This window comes from Zeugodacus cucurbitae, chromosome 6 (genome assembly GCF_028554725.1).
Source record: "Zeugodacus cucurbitae isolate PBARC_wt_2022May chromosome 6, idZeuCucr1.2, whole genome shotgun sequence".
In the NCBI taxonomy this organism is placed as follows: Eukaryota; Metazoa; Arthropoda; class Insecta; order Diptera; family Tephritidae; genus Zeugodacus; species Zeugodacus cucurbitae.
In genome coordinates, this window is record NC_071671.1 from 33,933,738 (window position 1) to 33,956,434 (window position 22,697).

General features: G+C 37.3%; 1 protein-coding gene across 1 annotated transcript in view; it reads right to left on the reverse strand.

The window, feature by feature from the left end:
- Positions 1-22,697, reverse strand: part of LOC105218719 (obscurin) — a 369,888-nt gene that overhangs the window by 172,197 nt on the left and 174,994 nt on the right. Inside the window, exon 13 of the mRNA XM_054232816.1 lies at positions 2,888-3,448. Coding sequence (XP_054088791.1) covers positions 2,888-3,448 — 561 coding nt within the window. The remainder of the gene's footprint in view (positions 1-2,887; positions 3,449-22,697) is intronic.

Genomic DNA, 22,697 nt, shown 5'->3' on the forward strand with positions numbered 1-22,697 from the left:
AACTGTTATAAGAAAAAAATTCAGAGGGAATGAATTACATTAAAATATATGAGGGGTTTACCTATATTTTTGGTGAAAAATTAACCTTAGGCACTGAGTTCTTCATGGTCGATATCAGGGGCCTTGAAAAGTCATGGTCCGATTTTGACAATTTTTCCACAAGTGATGTCACAGCTCAAATACAGTATTTTTGTAAAGTATTATTCCGCTATCTTCATTGGTTCCTTATGTATATCTTATAAAGTGAAGGAATCAATAGGATTCAAAATTGAGTTATGTGGGAAGTAGGTGTAGTTGTGAACCGATTTCGCCCATATTCCACCAGTGTCATCAGGGTGTCAAGAAAATATTATATACCGAATTTCATTGAAATCTGTCGAGTAGTTCTTGAGATATGGTTTTTGACCCATAAGTGGGCGACGCCACGCCCATTTTCCATTTTGTAAAAAAATCTCAGTGCAGCTTCCTTCTGCCATTTCTTATGTAAAATTTGGTGTTTCTGACGTTTTTCGTTAGGGAGTTAACCCACTTTTAGTAATTTTCAACCTAACCTTTGTATGAGAGGTGGGCGTGGTTATTATCCGATTTCTTTCATTTTTGGACTGTATAAGGAAATGGCTAAAATAAACGACTGCAGAAAGTTTGGTTTATACAGCTTAATTGGATTTTGAGTTATATACAAAAAACCTATTTGGGGGCGGGGTCACGCCCAATTTTCCAAAAAAATTACATCCAAATGTGCCCCTCCCTAATGGGATCCTATGTTCCAAATTTCATTTTCATAACTTTATTTATGGCTTGTATAGGTTTTCGGTTACCACCATTTTGTGGGCGTGGCAGTGAACCGATTTTGCCCATTTTCGAAAGCAACCTCCTCAGGGTGCCAAGGAACGTGTGTTCCAAGTTTCATTAAGATATCTTAATTTTTACTCAAGTTATCGCTGGCATGGACAGACGGACAGACGGACGGACGGATAGACATCCGGATTTCAAATCCACTCGTCATCCTGATCATTTGACATAAAAAATGCCTTCAATTCAACTAACTGGACCCAGATTATCAAAGCGTTGACAAAGTTAAAAGTTCCTGAATACCTTATTCGTATTGTTAAGTTAATTTGAAGATAGGGTGCTTGTATATGACACAGAATGCGGCCCTGAAATGTATAAAGTAACTTCCCTCGTCCCGCAGGGTTCAGTCCTTGGTTTTGTACTGTGTAATATAATGTACCACGGTGTTCTAAGAGTTGTTGTGCCGGATTCGGTAAAGATAGTAGGATATGCGGACGATATAGCGGTTGTAGTCGTGGCGAAAATAGTTGACGAAGCAAAACGTAAATGTAACGAAACCATACGTAACTTTAAGAAATGGTTGGACAACGCTGGCTTAGAACTAGCTGCGCTAAACCACATAGCCACATCAAAGCGGCGCGATCTGTGTCGGGAATATCTAGGATTGGGCATTACAATATGCGAGGCCCCAGGCAACAAGTGAGAAATCTGTTAACTTGTGTTAGTATCTCTATCATTTTATACGCAGCGCCAATTTGGTTCTCTGCGACTAAATATATTTCGTACATGAGAGGGGTCGCCTCGGTACACAGATTGGCATCACTAAGAACCTGCTGTGCGTTCAGAACAGTATAAGACGATGCAATAAATGGTATCTCGGGTAGACTTCCCATAGATATAGCCGCTGACCGTTGCGCACTACTCCGTGATATAAGACACCACAAAACTTGTAACCAGCATGCTCAAGAAATGGCAATAGTCGATGAGAAATGCATCTGTCAATGGCAGAAAAGGAATACCTCATTTAAGGGAAGGTGGACCCACTCTCTGATACCCAATATTAGAGACTGGATAATGCGGGGTCATGGCGAGGTGAATTATTACCTTACCCAGGTTTTATCCGGCCACGGCTGCTTCCGAGGATACCTGTACAAATTCAAGCACGTTGAATCTCCCTATTGCGTGTACTATGAAAACTGTATAGAAACAGCAGATCATCTGGTGGTGGACTGTGTCCGTTTTCGAAATGAAAGGCGAATCCTGTCCGAGAAATTAGGAAAACCCCTACCAATATGTGGCGCGGACATTGTAGGTTTTATGTTATCGTCTCAGATTGCGTGGGATACAGTATGTGGCATAATAACTTACATTATGCAAAGGGTTCGAGAAGTCGAAATCGCGGTAAGATCGAGAGTGCAGCCCCGATAAGCTGCAAGGAAAATTTATGACGACGTAATCAATTACTAGTGGGCAATATCATTTATATTGCCCGCGAAGGAAAGTCGAAAGGTAGTTCCGTGGGGAAGTACAGGCACGTGATCTAGGGGGTGCTTTAGTACGTATGCGCTGTATAAGCTTCGTAGCTTTGTACAGTGAATCGTGCATAATTGATGGTACGGGTCATAAATATCTTTTGAAGATTTACACCCACCTTTGGCGTCCGATACACACGAACCCTTTGGCGAATTTTTTATCTTTTTGCGATCATCCCATTGAAAATTAAATTTTCTTTTTGCATTAATAAATTCGAATTTTTGTACTAACTTTAATTAAATCGGAAACGAATTGTTATAATATATGAGAATATCTGAAAAATATAAGCGTGGTTTTAAGTCGATTTGGTATATGAAAATATAGAGTAAGTATATGTATAGAACAAAACAACTACATTTGCCATAAAAACCATAAACATTTCAAATAAGAAATATGATGGTAAATACAACCGGTACTGTATACCTCTAACTATAATATTGTAGAATTAGTATTAACGATATAACAATAATTGCTTGTGAAAGAAGCGCACTATTAAATGGATCAATTTTTGAATATGCATTAACAAAATATTCCTTTTATTTTTTTTAATATACATACATACCTTTTACAACAAGGCTTATAGATGACTCATCTTCGCCCAGTTCGTTCTGTGCATGAACGGTATATTCCCCTGCGTCTTCTGTAGTAATATTTTTAATCACTAAGGACATGCTTTCTTCATCCGCATATAAAATCTTGTGTTTTTCGCCTACTTCAATAATTTCTCCATCATGCTTCCATTGAATTCCTGGTTTCGGAAATCCTTTGCACTGTAATTCTAGAATTGCTGTACCTCCTATTGTTGTATTAGCCTCCCGATGCTCTATAACCAAAACTGGCTCTTCAGGTTCTCGGTGTAGTGTTTGTATGGCACCTTGAACTGTTAGTTCCGCACTACATGATATGTTGCCTGTCGTAGTTTGAGCTACACAGGTATAAATTCCTGCATCCTCTGGCTTAACATGTTGAAACACTAGAGCAAGGGAATCTTCGTCTTCGCCGAACAAAACCTTAAATCTTTCTTCTGGGTCAAATTCAACTCCATTTCTCTTCCATGCGAATGTCGCCTTTTCTCCGGCTGGAAGAATTTGTCCACTTAAAGATCCAAAAGGATTTCTATCCTCTATAGGACGATAATTAAAAAAAAAATAAAAATTAAATTATTTGTGAAAATTAATTAATAATCATAATTAATTTAAAAAATATTTTGACAAGGGTGTTAAGGGGTACGGGTTAAATGTCCAGAATAAAGTCGTTATAAAAGTTTCTCAATAAGGGCGATAACATTTTAAAATGAAATAAACACCTGCAATAAAAACGGGCTAAGTCTATATTTTCCTACAGTATTAAATTAAAAAAAAAAAAATCGTTAGTTTTTCTGAAATAGTAAGAGAATTAACTATAGCCAAAAGTTGGGGAAGTACATCTTTGAGCAAGGCTGGTAGGTTAAGATAGGAAGGAAATTCCATCCTCACCAATATCGAGGGTGTGGATCCCGGCTGCACCATCACAGCTGGACCACAAAATATAGCTTATTAGAGCTAGATACGCAAATCTGCCAACAGAGAGATGGAAAATAGTCAAGGCAAGAACCCAAAGTGATAATGTTACTATCAAATTAATTGATCAAACCCTTGACGAAAAGTGGCGGGTGGATTAGCTATGGTTTGATAAAAGTGAAAATCAACACGTATAAAACGGATGCGTACACTATCGATAACCTGAACTCGGATAAAGGACTGGGTGAAGCCGAACTAGATCCCACGAAGTCCTCGAATTATGTCCAAAGTTTTGAGCAAGATAAAAACTCTTCACCACGGATTGGCAAAGGCTTAGTATGTGCTAAAAGAGCATAAGTGATCATATACGTACACACACCGATCACAGTTAGTGATAACACTCACAAGCCAAGAGCGTAAAAAGATCATACGATGGGGCAAGGTGGTAAAAACAACTATAAAATGAATATCAGTAATCAGCAGTTGACTGAATATGTTTATGAGGACGTAGTAGTATGGTATATCTTACATATGAAATGAATGCAATTATTTCATACAACTACTACATTCCACAACTTTATTTTTATCTGCTAAACATACAAAGCGACATTTGTAGCCAGACGTCGCTACGTCGCGCAGTGGGGCAACGGGTCCTATTTTTGTGGATCAATTCACGGACGCTTTATTACTATGATTTTTCAGTGTTTTATTTTTAATTTAACTAAAATTGGTCAAAAGAAAAAGTTTTAAGAAAAATTGGCTGCAGTTGTAATACAAAATAAAGATTTACTAATAATGAATAAAAAATTTAAAAAATCAAAAAACTTATTTAATATTCATTAATATCATTGCTATGTTTATCCAAGCTGTCATTGGTGATGGTGAAGTACCCCTCAGTTCATAATCATCACTGCCATTATTTCCACATTAATCACGTATAATTATTATTACAAAAATTAAATCAACAGCCAGTTTTGGTAAAATTTTAACGTTCTTTTTTGGCAACGTTCGCATTCCAGAATGTAATTCTAAACACCATGAATCAATTTTTCGCGGCTGCACTTTCTTGAATGATATTTATTTTAAATATTTGTAACGTGCTTCTTGAGCTTCCTCTGATATTTGTTTCTATTCAAGAAGTATTTATGCAAAGTGGAGACATGTTGTAGCATGGGTATAACGTAACAAAAAGTGTTGTTGTTTTATGTGCAAATACTCGAAATTTCTTGTTATTGATTTCATACTCACTAGGCATAACAAATATTATCATGTGCATTTGATTTTTATACTCTCGCAACAAAAGTTGCTAAGAGAGTATTATAGTTTTGTTCACATAACGGTTGTTTGTAACACCTAGAACTAAAATAGTTATATAGATAGAAGATATATATCTTAATATATAAAAATCACGTGTCACGTTGTTTGTTTTCGATGGACTCCTAAACTACTGAACCGATTTTAATGAAATTTTTACCACTGTGTGCAGTTTGGTCCAACTTGAAAGATAGGATAGTTTATAACTCTCCTTATAGTCGCATTATTTATTTATTGCAAATTATTTGTCTATTATTAGCAAAGAGCTATCCACCAGTTGGTGGCGCTAAGTGCGGTATGTTACAGTAGATGGCGCTACATTTCTTTCTATATTTTCATAATTTAGGCTGTCATAACAAAAGCTGCCACTTGCTAAAAACATTAAATGAAAATGCGTTGTTTGAAGTTTAATTATTTGTGGTAAAGTTATACGAATCTATGACTTCCAATATTCTAAATTTAAGAAAAAATCACATACAATCCGTGAAATAAATAAACAAAGAAACAAATAAGCAATGCTGCCACTCTTTTCCAGTAAATCTTCCTCGAATTTGGGAGATTTCAGAGGAATTTAGGAAATCGCAGAGTTGATTTCAGCATGTATTTCCTAAATGCAAAAAAAATTTATTTGCATTTAGGGTATATGCATTGCATTTTAGGTATAGAATTTTGTATGGCTAATGCCCGGTTTCACAGTCCATACTTAAGTTGTGCCTAAATAAAATCTTAGCTAAGTATTGTCGCAAACTGAGTAGTCGTTTGCGTTTCACAGTCAATGCTTAATTTCTATAAAATTTTATTATGATATATGGCAACGTTATGGGCAACATATGTTTTACAAATGTCATTCATAAAAATATGTTTGAAATATTTAAATTATAACAGAGAATACATAAATTTGCGAGGAAAATTATATCAAAAATTGATGAAAACAACAAAAGAACCCCAAAAATCACTAGCGAGTCGGAGCACCTATGGGAACTGAAGGAAAAGTATAAGCTGTTATTGAGTTCAAACGAACGGACACTTGCCCTACGCTACGAAAAATGTCGCTGAAAATTCAAAGCAAATTCAAAACAAAAATCAGCTGTTATTTAAGCATTGCTTAAGCCTCCCATTTTCAGTGCTTAAGCATAACCTAAGTATGAACTGTTGATCGATCTGCGATCTGATGTCTTTTAAATCAATCGATACTGTTGTTGATGAAAATGAAAGTGTAAATTTTCCAACTGAATTTTTAAACTCTCAAGATATACCCGGAATGCCACCACATATTCTTCGGTTATAGATTGGTTCAATTATTATTCTTCTGCGTAATTTGAATCCCCCTCGGTTATGCAACGGTACACGTTTGGTCATCAAAAAGTTAACAGGGAATATTCTTGAAGCAACCATTTTGACTGGAAAGTTTAAAGGAGAAGTGGTCCTGTTGCCCCGTATTCCAATGATACCGTCAGAATCTACGATACCATTCAGAAGACTACAGACAATTATATATTGCATGCTCACGTGTGGGAAAACCATCAAATCTATTTGTGTTAGCTCGAGACAGGTTAACCAAAAATATTGTGCACCAATTAGTGCTAAGTTAAATTAAAATGTTTATAATTCAAATTCAAAAAATAAATAGTACTATTAAAAATTAAGAATTATCTATCCTAAGATTATAAAATTAAATGTTACATGTTATAAACTAACAATTTTGTAATTAACTTATTTGTTAAACACTTGAATATAAAATCAAAACTGAACTATTTTATGAAAATTTGTGCTTATTATCAACTCTACGAAAATTTTCATCAATAATTTTAAAAATTTTGACCTCAAGTTCAAATCTCAATCCCGTGGATTTTTATACCAGATATATACTAAGGTTTCCGTCTTTATTCATAAATAATAATTTCACTGTAGTGAATAGTTTACTACAACACAGCAAATCTAAAAGTGAGGAAATGTTCATTCTGAGAATTCGAATGATTCGAACCGATTTATCGTTTAAGTTCAAAAGTACAGTTTCATATGTACATACATAGGTATGTATGTGTCATGTTAGCGTGTTGGAAAGCCATCTTCTTTATTTGTTTACACGCTACACAACAAAACAAGGAACGAACTTCGCCAAAAATATTTAAATTGATCAGAGACGTTATTCCCTGAATATATTAACATTCCATACAAATAAATGGCCTTGAACAGAGTTCAAAAAGCGTTTTAACTATTTCAAATAAAAATTGGGCGGGGCGAAGTTCGCCGGGTCTTCTTCTTCTTGACTGGCGTAGACACCGCTTACGCGGTTATAGCCGAGTCCAAAACAGCGCGCCACGCATCTCTCCATCTGGCAGTTTGGCGCCAATTGGTTATTCCAAGCGAAGCCAGGTCCCTCTCCACCTGGTCCTTCCATCGGAGTGGAGGTCTCCCTCTTCCTCTGCTTCCACCAGCGGGTACTGCATCGAATACTTTCAGAGCTGGAGCACCTTCATCCATTCGAACAACATGTCCTAGCCAGCGTAGCCGCTGTTTTTTTATTCGCTGGACTATGTCTATGTCGTCGAATAACACATACAGCTCATCGTTCCATCGTCTGCGGTATTCGCCGTTGCCAATTCTTAAGGGACCATAAATCTTCCGCAAAACCTTTCTCTCGAAAACTCCTAGTACCATCTCATCGGATGTTGACATCGTCCACGCTTCTGCACCGTAAAGTAGGACGGGAATGATGAGAGACTAGTAGAGTTTGGTTTTTGTTCGTCGAGAGAGGACTTTACTTTTCAATTGCCTACTTAGTCCATAGTAGCACCTGTTGGCAAGAGTGATTCTGCGTTGGATTTCCAGGCTGACATTGTTATTGCTGTTAATGCTGGTTCCCAGGTAGACGAAATTATCTACAACTTCAAAGTTATGACTGTCAAACGCTGACTGTTTGTTTGACGACAGGAGATATTTCGTCTTGTCCTCGTTCACCACCAGACCCATACGTTTCGCTTCCTTATCCAGTCTGGAGAAAGCAGAACTAACGGCGCGGGTGTTGTTTCCAATGATATCGATATCATCGGCGTACGCCAGTAGCTGTACACTCTTATAGAAGATTGTACCTTCTCTGTTTAGCTCTGCAGCTCGTATTATTTTCTCCAGCATCAGATTAAAGAAATCACACGAGAGTGAGTCACCTTGTCTGAAACCTCGTCTGGTATCGAACGGCTCGGAGAGGTCCTTCCCGATCCTGACGGAGCTTTTGGTGTTGCTCAACGTCAGCTTACACAGCCGTATTAGTTTTGCGGGGATACCAAATTCAGACATCGCGGCATAAAGGCAGCTCCTTTTCGTGCTGTCGAAAGCAGCTTTAAAGTCGACAAAGAGATGGTGTGTGTCGATCCTATTTTCACGGGTCTTCTCCAAAATTTGGCGCATGGTGAATATCTGGTCCGTTGTTGATTTTCCAGGTCTAAAGCCACACTGATAAGGTCCAATCAGTTTGTTGATGGTGGGCTTTAGTCTTTCACACAATACGCTCGACAGAACCTTATACGCGATGTTGAGGAGGCTTATCCCACGGTAATTGGCGCAAATTGTGGGGTCTCCCTTTTTGTGTATTGGGCAGAGTACACTGAGATTCCAATCGTCAGGCATACTTTCTTCCGACCATATTCTGCAAAGAAGCTGATGCAAGCACCTTATCAGCTCTTCGCCGCCGTATTTGAATAGCTCGGCCGGTAATCCATCGGCACCCGCCGCCTTATTGTTCTTCAAGCGGGTAATTGCTATTCGAATTTCTTCACGGTCGGGCAATGGAACATCTGCTCCATCGTCGTCGATTGGGGAATCGGGTTCGCCATCTCCTGGTGTTGTACTTTCACTGCCATTCAGCAGGCTGGAGAAGTGTTTCCTCCACAAACTCAGTATACTCTGGTCATCAATAACTAGATCACCTCTGGGGGTCCTACAGGAGTGCGCTCCGGTCTTGAAACTTTCAGTTAGTCGCCGGATCTTTTCGTAAAATTTTCGAGCATTACCCCTGTCGGCCAGCTTGTCAAGCTCTTTATACTCACGCATTTCGGCCTCTTTCTTTTTTTGTCTGCAAATGCGTCTCGCTTCCCTCTTCAGCTCTCGGTATCTTTCCCATCCCGCTCGTGTTGCGGTCGATCGCAACATTGCGAGGTAGGCAGTCTGTTTTCTCTCCACTGCGAGACGACAATCCTCATCATACCAGCTGTTTTTTTGACTTTTCCGAATACCAATGGTTTCGGTTGCAGCTGTACGTAAGGAGTTTGATATGCCGTCCCACAGCTCCCTTATACCGAGATGCTGATGAGTGCTCTCAGAGAGCAGGAGTGCAAGTCGAGTAGAAAATCGTTCGGCTGTCGGTTGTGATTGCAGCTTCTCGATGTCGAACCTTCCTTGTGTTTGTTGACGTGTACGCTTTTCTACACAGAGGCGGGTGCGTATCTTAGCTGCTACAAGATAGTGGTCCGAGTCGATGTTGGGACCACGAAGCGTACGCACATCAAAAACACTGGAGACATGTCGTCCATCTATCACAACATGATCGATCTGGTTGCGAGTGATTCGATCCGGGGACAGCCAAGTAGCTTGATGGATTTTCTTATGCTGGAATCTAGTACTACAGACGACCATATTTCGGGCCCCGGCGAAGTCGATCAGCCTCAGACCGTTTGGTGATGTTTCGTCATGGAGGCTGAATTTTCCGACTGTTGTGCCACAGACACCTTCTTTACCCACCCTAGCGTTGAAATCGCCAAGCACGATTTTGACATCGTGGCGGGGACAGCGCTCATAGGTACGTTCTAGGCGCTCATAGAAGGTATCTTTGAACACTTCGTCCTTCTCTTCCGTCGGGGCGTGGGCGCAAATCAGCGATATGTTGAAGAACCTCGCTTTGATGCGGATTGTGGCTAGACGTTCACAAGGACCCACCTTCTTCCGTACTTGTCCCGTCCATCGCATTTCTTGGATTGCGGTGATGTCAGCCTTTACTCTTACGAGGACATCAACCAGCTGGGCAGAGGCACCTTCCCAATTAAGGGTCCGGACATTCCAGGTACATGCCCTTATTTCGTAGTCCTTTAAACGTTTGCAGTGGTCGTCATCAAAATTGGGGTCTCTCATCCGAGGCTGTTTTTTCTTTTTCATTGGGGGGTGTTTTTATGTGGTGGGTCCCAAACCCTACGCACAACCGCATAAGCGGGTTTCGCCTTCTCACTTTTGCTCGCCTCCAAACGGATGTCTGTTGGCTACCCAGAGGATACTTTTGTCTAAGACCGGAAGTCGTGAGCTGCTTGAGCCACATGTAAAAGAATCGTTCCTGGCCACTCCCAAGTGAATGACAGTCAGAAACTTTCCTCACTTACGTGAACTTCTACATATGACTCCATCCTCCGGGTCAGCTAGTATATATATATAGATAGATGATATATATATATATCTATATATAGAGATAGAGTCATATATACCAAAGTGATCAGGGTGACGAGTATATTTAAAATCCGGATGTCCGTCCGTCTGTCCGTCTGTACTAGCTATAATTTAAGTAAAAATTAAGATATATTGACGAAACTTAGAACAAATATTCCTTGGTACCGTGAGAGGGTTGCTTTCGAAGATGGGCGAAATCGGCACACTGCCACGCTCACAAAAAGCCGAAAACCGAAAACACATAAAGTGTCATAACTAAGCCATAATTAAAGTTATGAAAGTAAAATTTGGTACATTTGGATGTATTTTTTTAAAGTGGGCTTGGCCCCGCCCCCAAATATGTTTTTTGTATATATCTTTCAAACCAATTAAGCTATATAAACCAAACTTTCTGTCCAAAACAAACATTCCAAAAATGGAAGAAATCGGATAATAACCACGCCCATATCACATACAAAGGTTATGTTGAAAACTACTAAAAGTGAGTTAACTCACTAACTAATTAACTTTTACAAAATGGAAAATGGGCGTGGCGTCGCCCACTTATGGGTCAAAAACCATATCTCACCACCGATTATCTGTCTCTGATCCAAAAATTATTAAAATCGGATCAGAACTTCCCCTAACGGGCTTTATTCCGCATATATCGGTTAAGATGTGAGATATCTTATCAAAATTAAACATGTAGTCTTGTATATAGTGAGGCGTGGTGGAGAAAATGGGTGAAATCGGTTTAGAAATTACGTCAGCCCTCATATACCGCATATGATGATTTTCGTTATTCTTTTGGATGCCGAATATATGGGTCAAATTGCATGTTATCTTAATAAAATTACATCAATAAATTACGAGAGTATAAAGTATTTGTCCACTTCAACTGATAAATGCATATTGTTTTTTTTCATTCTATATATGTAAATACACTAAAAAACATACTTTTGCAAATATTTCGTATCTGAAAATTTAGCAAAATAGTTGAATAACCACCTGAGCTTGACGGTCTTAATAAAATTACATCAATAAATTACGAGAGTATAAAGTATTTGTCCACTTCAACTGATAAATTCATATTGTTTTTTTTTCACTCTATATATGTAAATACACTAAAAAACATACTTTTGCAAATATTTCGTATCTGAAAATTTAGCAAAATAGTTGAATAACCACCTGAGCTTGACGGTTCCATGGTTAGTTTTGTAAATTTTTATAATCACTTGGCATAGATACAATTTAATTACAATTATTTTTTTCACAAATATAAAGTTCAACAAGTAAGGAAGGGCTAAGTTCGGGTGTAACCGAACATTTTATACTCTCGCAATTTATTTATTTAACTTTATTTATATTATATAATACACAATTTGACCCACATATTCGTTACACATATTGTATAAAGTCCATTGAAAGTTGGAAGCCATAATATTAGGTTAGAAGCACCGAGGTCCTCGTGTTCGATATATGGGGCCTTAAAAACCTATGGTGCGATTTCGGCGATTTTTAGAATGGGGCTATCACATTATAAACATAGTATTTGTGCAAAGTTCTGCACCGATATCTTCACTAGTGCTTACTTTATATATTGTAATGTAAACGATTCAGATCGACTTCAAAGTTCTGGTATATAGGAAGTAGGCGTGGTTGTGAAGCGATTTGGCCTATTTTCACAACATATCATTGGGATGCAAGGAAACTATTAGAAACCAAGTTTCATTGAAATCGGTCGAGTAGTTCCTGAGATATGGTTTTTGACCCATAAGTGGGCGACGCCACACCCATTTTCCATTTTGTAAAAAAAATCTGAGTGCAGCTTCTATCTGCCATTTCTTATGTGAAATTTAGTGTTTCTGACGTTTTTCGTTAGTGAGTTAACCCACTTTTAGTAATTTTCAACCTAACCTTTGTATGGGAGGTGGGCAAAGTTGCTAGAGAGTATTATAGTTACGTTTAGTAACGAGTTAGATAAAGGGTTATATATACCAAAGTGATCAGGGTGAAGAGTGGAGCTCAAATCCGAATGTCTGTCTGTGCAAGCTGTAACTTGAGTAAAAATTAAGATATCTTGATGAAACTTGGCACACTATTTGGCACCATAAAAGGTTGAGCAAAATCGGGCCACTGCCACGCCCACAAAATGGCGAAAACCGAAAACATATAAGGTGCCATAACTAAGCCATAAATAAAGCTATGGAAATAAAATTTGGTATGAAGGATCGAACTGTGAAGGGGCATATTTGGATGTAATTTGGGAGGTGGGCGTGGCCCCGCCCCCAAATAGGTTTTTTGTACATATCTCGGAAACCAATAGAGCTATATAAACCAAACTTTCTGCAGTCGTTTTTTTAGCCACTTCTTAATACAGTCCAAAAATGAAAGAAATCGGATAATAACCACGCCCACCTCCCATACAAAGGTTAGGTTGAAAACTACTAAAAGTGGGTTAACTCACTAACGAAAAACGTCAGAAACACTAAATTTCACATAAGAAATGGGAGGTGGAAGCTGCACTTAGATTTTTTTACTTATGGGTCAAAAACCATATCTCAGGAACTGCTTGACCGATTTCAATGAAACTTGGTATGTAATAGTTTCCTTACATCCCAATGATATGTTGTGAAAATAGGCCAAATCGCTTCACAACCACGCCTACTTCCTATATACCAGAACTTCGAAGTCGATCTGAATCGTTTACATTACAATATATAAAGTAAGCACTAGTGAAGATATCGGTGCAGAACTTTGCACAAATACTATGCTTATAATGTGACAGCCCCATTCTAAAAATCGCCGAAATCGCACCATAGGTTTTTATGGCCCCATATATCGAACACGAGGACCTCGGTGCTTCTAACCTAATATTATAGCTTCCAACTTTCAATGGACTTTATACAATATATGTAACGAATATGTGGGTCAAATTGCGTATTATATAATATAAATAAAGTTAAATAAATAAATTGCGAGAGTATAAAATGTTCGGTTGCACCCGTACTTAGCCCTTCCTTACTTGTTTTTCTGCTTAGTCGTGCAGAATTTTGTGCACTTTAAATTGGTATACTAGGTTTTGAAGTTTATGTATTTTTATTTTTTTAATTAATCCGAGAAATGAGCTGCTTTGGACCCACTGTGCGTCGTGTCGTAGTCTTTGTGTTCGGAGCAAGAATGATAGAAGGCAAGATTACGAAATAGTGATAATATGGAAGAATGAAGAATAATTGTCAAATCGAAAACTGAAATGTCAAATATAGTGAACCAAATTTAATAATATGCAGATGAATTATCACAATGAACGTGATTCTTAAAAACGTTATCTATATAATGATCTAATATAATAATGCTTATTTATAAATAAAATTGTTTGTTTTGTTACAAAAGTTCTCCATTTTTGCCAACTTTTTTGTTACATCAATAACTCGAAGATCTCCATAACTCGAACTTTTGAATGCCAATAGCATTTCGGAATCAAATTTCATACAAATTTCCTTCCATAACTCAAACTACCTTGATTCGAAGTTCTCCATAACTCAAACTCTTGAATTGGCAATAGAAGGCACATTTAATACGAATTTCCTTCCATAAATTGAATTTTTCAACCAGGACATAATACAAATTTTAAATTTTACTATCGAGGAAGAAGTTGCAAAGAGTCTCTCTATATCGTATGGAGGTAAACAAAAAATATGGTATTACACTTCTGTATTTCATAAATCATGTAACAAAGCCAAGGGATACAGACGTCAACTGCCAAATAATATAAAGGAGCTACAAATAAAATGACAGAATACATAATTTAAGGTATTTAAATAAAATTTTATGCGAAGTAAATAGTTAAAACTGTGTATAAATCTATATTTTACAGCTTTTTGAAAAATGTATGTTTTAATGAAAATTTCTATAACTCGAAGACTCTCTAACTCGAATTTTTTTTGTGGATTATGGTGATTCGAGTTAGAGAAGTTTCACCGTATACGATTTTTTTGTACTATTTTAATTAACTTCCGTCATTGTGCACTTCATTTTCAATTTAATAGAATTTTAAATAATAATAAAGCACTATCGCTCACTTCCACATTTTGGATTTTGTTTATTGATTTGTACCACCATGCAATTGGGTCTTTATTACGTCACGACACAGGAAATTAAAACCCAGAAAAGCTAACTGCAAACGAATGTCGTAATCTTGTATTTTATCATTATTGGTTCAGAGCATCAACCTCTGCAAGCGTGTTGAATACTCTCGATCGCTGCTTAAAAATTTATCACTTTTTAAGAAAAATATTTTTTTACTCGTTTCAGACAAAAATTTAAATGCCAATCATGTACACCATCAAGGAGTGCTCAAAAAGAATTGATCCACGCCAATCGCACTCAGAACTAATATAGAAATCATTTTAAAAATACTTTTTAGTTAATTTACAAAAAAAAATTAGTCAAAATAATATTTTTGGGTAAATTGCCTAAAAGTACTTAGACATTTGATTAAACTCATTTCACTTTTTGTAAAAAAAAGAGTGGAAATTTATTTTTCTGGTGAATATTAAATAGTTTAATATTTAATTACACTTCTTTGGATGTTTGAAAAATATATTGGGCTTTGTCTCTACTAATTTTCTAACGGTCACGGCGTCAATTTCCATCCAACAAGCTTTTATTCGTTTCATAAGATCAGAAGTCGTTTTAAATTGCACACTATATGCGCATACTTTTAATGCTAGTATCCCCCATCAATTTTCAATGGGATTACAATCTGAACAACATGCGGCACAGTCCAAAAATGGATTTCTTTGTCTTGAAACCACTGTTTCAATTGTTTCGACACATATATGGCGACATTGTCTTGCTGAAAATTAACTCATCGCTCGGGAAGTCTGCATCTTTCTTTGAGTTCATGTTTGTAGTAATAAAGTACGGCGACTGCTGATTGTACGCAAAGGCATCCAATACCATTACAAAACGCCCTCAAAAGTTTCGCCTCATTCATTGGACATGTTTTTTGCCGGTATCCATCCAAGAGAAGCTCAAACCATCAGGACCGTTAAGATTGAATTTCTTTACGCCAGAACAGCGTTTACAAATTGTTCAACTTTATTACGAAAATTCACGTTCTATAAATAAGGGGTTTCGTACGTTTCGCACAACTTTTGTGAACATAATCGGTCTACTGACCAAGCATTCATTATTGGATACGAAGACCGTGGATTCGGCGCTATTCGCAGCAACCCAAACTGACGTATGGAACGACTTGGCGCCTTTTACGTTGAGATCTTAAATGGAAAGCGTACAAGCTCGACCTTTCCAAGCTGCATCAATTCTCTCTATAGGCTATTGAAAAATTCCAGACAGATCCAACGTTTTCGAGCTTAAATCTGTTCAGCGATGAGGCCCATTCCTAGCTAATGGGTATGCACGTGATTTTGGCGACATTTGGTTTCAACAAGATGGCGCCAATTTCCACACAGCGCATCAATCAATGGATTTAGTGAGAAAATACTTCGGTGAGCAGATAATTTTACGTTTGGGGCCGGTTGATTGGCCACCAAGACCGTGTGATATGACACCGTCAGACCTTTTCCTGTGGGGATATATAAAGTCTAAAGTCTATGCGGACAATCCTTCTTCGATTCATGCCTTGAAGCAAAACATTACGCGTGTCATTCGTCCGTTAACAATCGTAGCCGCGGCCAACATTTGAAAGAGATAACTTTCAAAAACAATTCAGCCCGATAGTGCATGGCGCGCTTAAAGTTCTTCATCATCTCAGGTGAGGTCAATTATGACATACGGTTTATTGGTCTGGGGATTAATAATGGCAAATAATTATGCAGTAATGCGTATGGAAAGTTTTCAAAGAACAGCAAGTATATGAATAAGTGGAATAGTTCAAGTCAGGCACTAGAGGTTATTCTTTACATAATGACTACAGACTTTGTTTGTAAACAACTGGCAGCGAAGTCGGCACATAGACTGCGGGAATCTTCCCTACTAGTCACCTGTAATGAATGAATGGACGTATTAAAACTGTATAAGCGAGTGGATATGCTATTTTTATATCTGCGTCCTTGCTATATAAAAGTGTGTATCTAATCTGAAATTAATTTCTTCACTAATGATTTCCATCTGATAAATTACAGCTATATCAAATTATTGCCTTATTAAATATATTTGCATTTATATGGAGTAATAAGTATACTATATAAATACAAAAATGTATTGATTGGTTGAGAAAATTATAATTACAAAATATTTACTTGAGCAATGAATACGATTAAAATAGTAAACAAGTAAAGTTGGTTACTATTCGTAGAAATAAACCTGGTAAAGGCCCAACCCACCGTTGGAAGTTGAACATTTTATGCGTATTGTAATCCTGGTTCGAATTCCGGAGCTCAGATTGCTAAAAAAATCGTATCTATCGCATAATAACATGTGTATTCAATTATTCTGTCAACGCATACGCATTTGCGAGTTATGTAGTTTCAGCTTAATGCAAAAAAAATATTCGCTCTTAAGCTTAAAGTGGTTTAGTGTTGCAATCTATATATATAAAAAGAAGTTACATTTCCTTGGTAATCTTATAACTCAAGAACCGCCGAATCGATTGACACAAAAATTTTAGAGTTCGTTCCTACCTATAAGGAGGTGGTTTGTGTGAAGTTTGTTTTGTATTAATTTGCTGTCATTGGAATTCAGTTGACATTTTTCTTATGTGCTTTGAGTTCTTTTATATCTTGCTCTCATTTTGAACAAACATACTTTTGGTGAGTGTTAACCATTTATAGTTCAATTGCCAAGCGTTACTTAATTTTCACAATTTTAATTTGATCTCATTTTCCGGTGAGTGTTTTCTTTATTTGCACAATTGAGGTTATGTCCAGCGTGAGTGTATGTGAATTCATATTTCCACGCACACACATTGAAGTTGGAATTAAATGTATAATTTTTTCTAGAAATAATTTTCAATGTATTGCTTTTACATTCAATTAGTCATACACTGTACTGAAAGAATGTTACGTTCAAGACGACCAAACAATCAAATGCTACAGCGTTAAATCGAAGATCACAAAGTGAAGAAGATCGTGTTCGACGAAAAGAAATGGAAACATAACGACACAGACGGAGAACTAGCTTGGATAATAGTGAAGCACCAAGAAACCGTCGTGGGCGTACGTCCGTGTATGATATACGTCAAATGGAACACGCGGCTTTCAATTACGATGCCACCATTGATTACAGCATGTATGCCTACATTGGCCAGATGAATATAGAATGTATACATTGCAAAGCATTTAAATTCATAAACGAAACGCCTGGAATGTGTTGTGCTGGTGGGAAAGTCAAATTACCGGTGCTAGAACTTCAGCCAGAACCTTTGCATTCATTGGTTTTTGGTAATTCGCCAACATCAAAGCATTTCCTCTTAAATATTCAAAAATACAATTCATGCTTTCAAATGACTTTTTTTGGAGCTACAAATATTATGAAAGATGGATTTATGCCGACGTATAAGGTGATTTCTTCGTGTGGAATTAGCAATATCATTTTTAATTTATGTGCCGTCCCTGTGTTCGATGTTTTTAGAAATTAAGATCCGTTATCATCTATATATATTTCTCGACCGTTACAGATTCAAGGTCAAATATACCATAGAGCTGGGTCTTTGCTACCATTACCAGATGGTGATCATAAATTTTTGCAAATATATTGATGGTGAGAATCGTGAATTAAATAAGCGCTGTGCAATTTCGACGAATACGAGAAGATCAATCGTGAATGAATTGCAAACATTTTTTCATCAACACAATGAATTAGTGAAATTGTTTAAAGTGGCACTCGAACGGATGCCCTCCGATGGCCACAAAATCATAATAAAAGCCGATAAAACACCAATTGGGGGGCACACCAGACGATTCAATGCACCAACGATTGATGAAGTAGCCATTGTTGTGGTTGGCGAACAGTTTCAGTCACGAGACATTGTTTTGTATCGTAGAAATGAAAATTTACAACGTATTTCAGAACTCCATCGCTGTTATGATGCATTGCAATACCCCATTTTGTTTTGGAGAGGGGACCATGGCTATCACATCAATATACCAATGATAAATCCAACAACTGGTACATATACATTTTATTTTGTTTAACACGTTCGCGTTCATTTGAATTTAGCGGGTGGCTGCCATATAATCACTTAATTTTTCCATACAAATTTGAAGAGCGGGAATTCCCGCTTTTTTCTACAGGTTAATTTTTTTAAATAGTCTGAATAAATTAGGGAATTCCCGCCATTACCACATGAATTTCCTATGCACTTTTGTCGGGATTTCCCGCATTTCGTTTTATTGAAACTTCCCCTCAACAAACCACAAATGACTGGCACGTTAACTTTGAATGGGGATTCCCCAAATTAAATTTGTTTGAATTGCGGTTGGCCTGTCAGGGATGGTAGTTCACGACTTTACCAACACTAAAAATCTGCAGTGATAAGAAGTGAACCATTTTTGAAGGTAGAAAAGCCCTATTCAAATAACGCGAGAATTCCCGCAATTGTTTTATTGAAGGAAACATGAATGACGGGAATTCCTGCAATTTACGCGAATGTGCTAAATATGATTTATAAATCATTTTCATTCGCTAATAAATTTTTGCAATACAGGTCAATAATCAACGAAAAAAGTCAGTGCGATGAATTTTTATTCGTACCGATTGATGATTCGCCCTCAAGAAACAAATTTAATTTGCGATGCAATCAACTTTCGCATCAATATATCGTCGATATGTACGCCACAATTGAAAGTGAGCGATTAAATTTCATCCGTTACAATCAAGCCCGATTAAGATCAGAGGAATACATACATTTGCGTGACGCAATAATCAATGATGTAAATGTGAATGATATCGGCCGTTTAACAATTTTACCATCATCATATGTTGGTAGCCCACGTCATATGCATGAATATACGCAAGATGCGATGACATATGTACGAAATTATGGACGATCGGATCTATTCATAACATTTATGTGCAACCCGAAGTGGGTCGATGTGTCTGATTGTTTACTTGATGGTCAGGTGCCAAAAGATCGGCATGACATAACTGCCCGTGTATTCCAACAAAAATTGAAAAAATTGGAGAGAAGTGCGGTGCTTTATGTATACCATAGAGTGGCAAAAAAGAGGCTTACCTCACGCACATATTTTGATTTGGTGCGTAAACAAACTAACCCCTGATGTGATTGATACCTTCATATCGGCCGAAATTCCAGATCAAACCATGGACCCAATGATCCTGCATTGCTGCTGACATTGGAAATGTATAATGAAGCCTTGATAATGATCGAAGATTTGTGCCTTACGATTGCAAATAAGGCATTAGGGTAATTAGGATTGACTCCACCAAATCGTCCAATGCATAATTTATTTGAACGAGAATTGCAACGCGAACTGCAATTCGATCGTAATGAATTGCGTGCGTTCGTACAAATGTATACTCCACAATTAAATGATCAACAAAAATATGTATATGACACAATGATGCAAGCTGTCAATGACAACACTGGTGGATTGTATTTTTTGGATGCACCTGGCGGCACTGGAAAAACATTTTTGATTTCATTAATACTGGCAACGATTCGGTCGGAACAAAAAATCGCATTGGCACTTGCTTCTTCCGGAATTGCAGCTACATTACTTGATGGCAGCCGCACAGCACATTCCGCCTTGAAATTGCCATTAAACATGCAAGCAATTGAAACACCAACATGCAATATTTCAAGGAGTTCTGGAATGGCTAAAGTCTTGCAACAAACATCCATTATTTTATGGGACGAATGTCCAATGGCCCATAAAAAATCTTTGGAAGCCTTAAATCGAACATTACAAGATTTGAGACGGAGTTTACAGCTGTTTGGCGGTGCATTAATATTGTTATCTGGTGATTTTCGTCAAACGTTGCCTGTTATTCCGAGATCAACACCAGCTGATGAAATTAATGCATGTTTGAAAAGTTCATTTTTGTGGGCACACGTACAAATGCTTTCGTTGACGACCAATATGCGTGTGGTCTTAAAAATGATTCTTCAGCACGTGAGTTTTCAAAGCAATTGCTGAAGATTGGCGATGGAAAATTGGCAAGTGATCAAAATGGGCTTATCACGTTACCGAATAATTTTTTAATAATTGTATCATCAAAAGAAGAACTCATTGATCGCGTTTTTCCAAATATTGCTCAAAATTATAATAACCATGATTGGTTACGAGAACGTGCAATAATGTCAATGAAATCAATTTCCACATCCAGGAAAAATTGCCAGGTAATTCGGAAACGTATAAATCCATTGATACTGCTATGAATGATGAAGACGCAGTCAATTATCCGGTTGAATTCTTTGGAACCACCAGGCATGCCACCGCATAATTTCAATTTGAAAATTGGTTCATCGATTATACTTCTTCGAAATCTTAATGCACCGAAACTTTGAAACGGGACGAGACTTTCAGTGAAGAAATTGATCCCAAATTTAATTCAAGCAACAATTCTCACTGGCAAAGCAAAAGGTGAAATTGTACTAATACCGCGCATCCCATTAATACCAATGGACATGCTATTCGAATTTAAACGTCTTCAATTTTCTGTTCGGCTATCTTTTGCTATGACCGTCAACAAAGCCCAAGGGCAAACGCTCCAGGTGTGTGGAGTTAATTTAGAGGAAGCTTGCTTTTCTCACGGTCAACTGTACGTTGCATGTTCGAGAGTTGGAGCCACGAAAAATGTGTTTATTTATGCACCACAAAATTGAACATTGCTTTTCTTTTTCATTATTGTGTTAAGAAATCAAATCTTTTAAGCAATCAATTTTTTGCGTAGAGAAGCGCGCCGGGTAACGCTAGTTGTTTATAATTAAGAATTACAGACACCCAGAAATATTTTATACAATCGTTTAAGATAATGGGCCTCATGCATAAAAACAAGTAAAAGCGCTGAGTTGAGGCATGTGAGCAATTGCTTGTAAGTCGAGTTCGGTCAAACAGCAACAGCTGTTTTTTTTTTCATAAAAATGAATTCAAACCAATTGCAATTACTTGAGCAAAGGGAGATCAAACATCTAATGTTATAGAAGTTCAAACGTGTCGCCAAGTGAAAGTGAAGTAGGATCAAATAATAATAATAAAATAGAAACTTACGACATTTCTAAATTTTTAGTAGAAAAACTAAAACAAAATAAATATTTGCTAGAAAAGGGTCAATTACTAAGCATTAAAAATAAAAGAAACATACACTAGAAACATGTGTAAAAGAAATTGAGCAAAAATTGGGCATTCAATTAACGGGGAAAGCACTAAGTTCGGATGTAACGGAACATTTTATACTCTCTAAATTGCGATTAATCATTTAATTTTATTATTTATTACACACAATTTGACCCACATATTCGTCATATATATGGTATAAAGTAAAGGGTGATTTTTTAAGAGCTTGATAACTTTTTTAAAAAAAAAAACGCATAAAATTTGCAAAATCTCATCGGTTCTTATTTGAAACGTTAGATTGGTTCATGACATTTACTTTTTGAAGATAATTTCATTTAAATGTTGACCGCGGCTGCGTCTTAGGTGGTCCATTCGGAAAGTCCAATTTTGGGCAACTTTTTCGAGCATTTCGGCCGGAATAGCCCGAATTTCTTCGGAAATGTTGTCTTCCAAAGCTGGAATAGTTGCTGGCTTATTTCTGTAGACTTTAGACTTGACGTAGCCAAACAAAAAATAGTCTAAAGGCGTTAAATCGCATGATCTTGGTGGCCAACTTACGGGTCCATTTCTTGAGATGAATTGTTCTCCGAAGTTTTCCCTCAAAATGGCCATAGAATCGCGAGCTGTGTGGCATGTAGCGCCATCTTGTTGAAACCACATGTCAACCAAGTTCAGTTCTTCCATTTTTGGCAACAAAAAGTTTGTTAGCATCGAACGATAGCGATCGCCATTCACCGTAACGTTGCGTCCAACAGCATCTTTGAAAAAATACGGTCCAATGATTCCACCAGCGTACAAACCACACCAAACAGTGCATTTTTCGGGATGCATGGGCAGTTCTTGAACGGCTTCTGGTTGCTCTTCACCCCAAATGCGGCAATTTTGC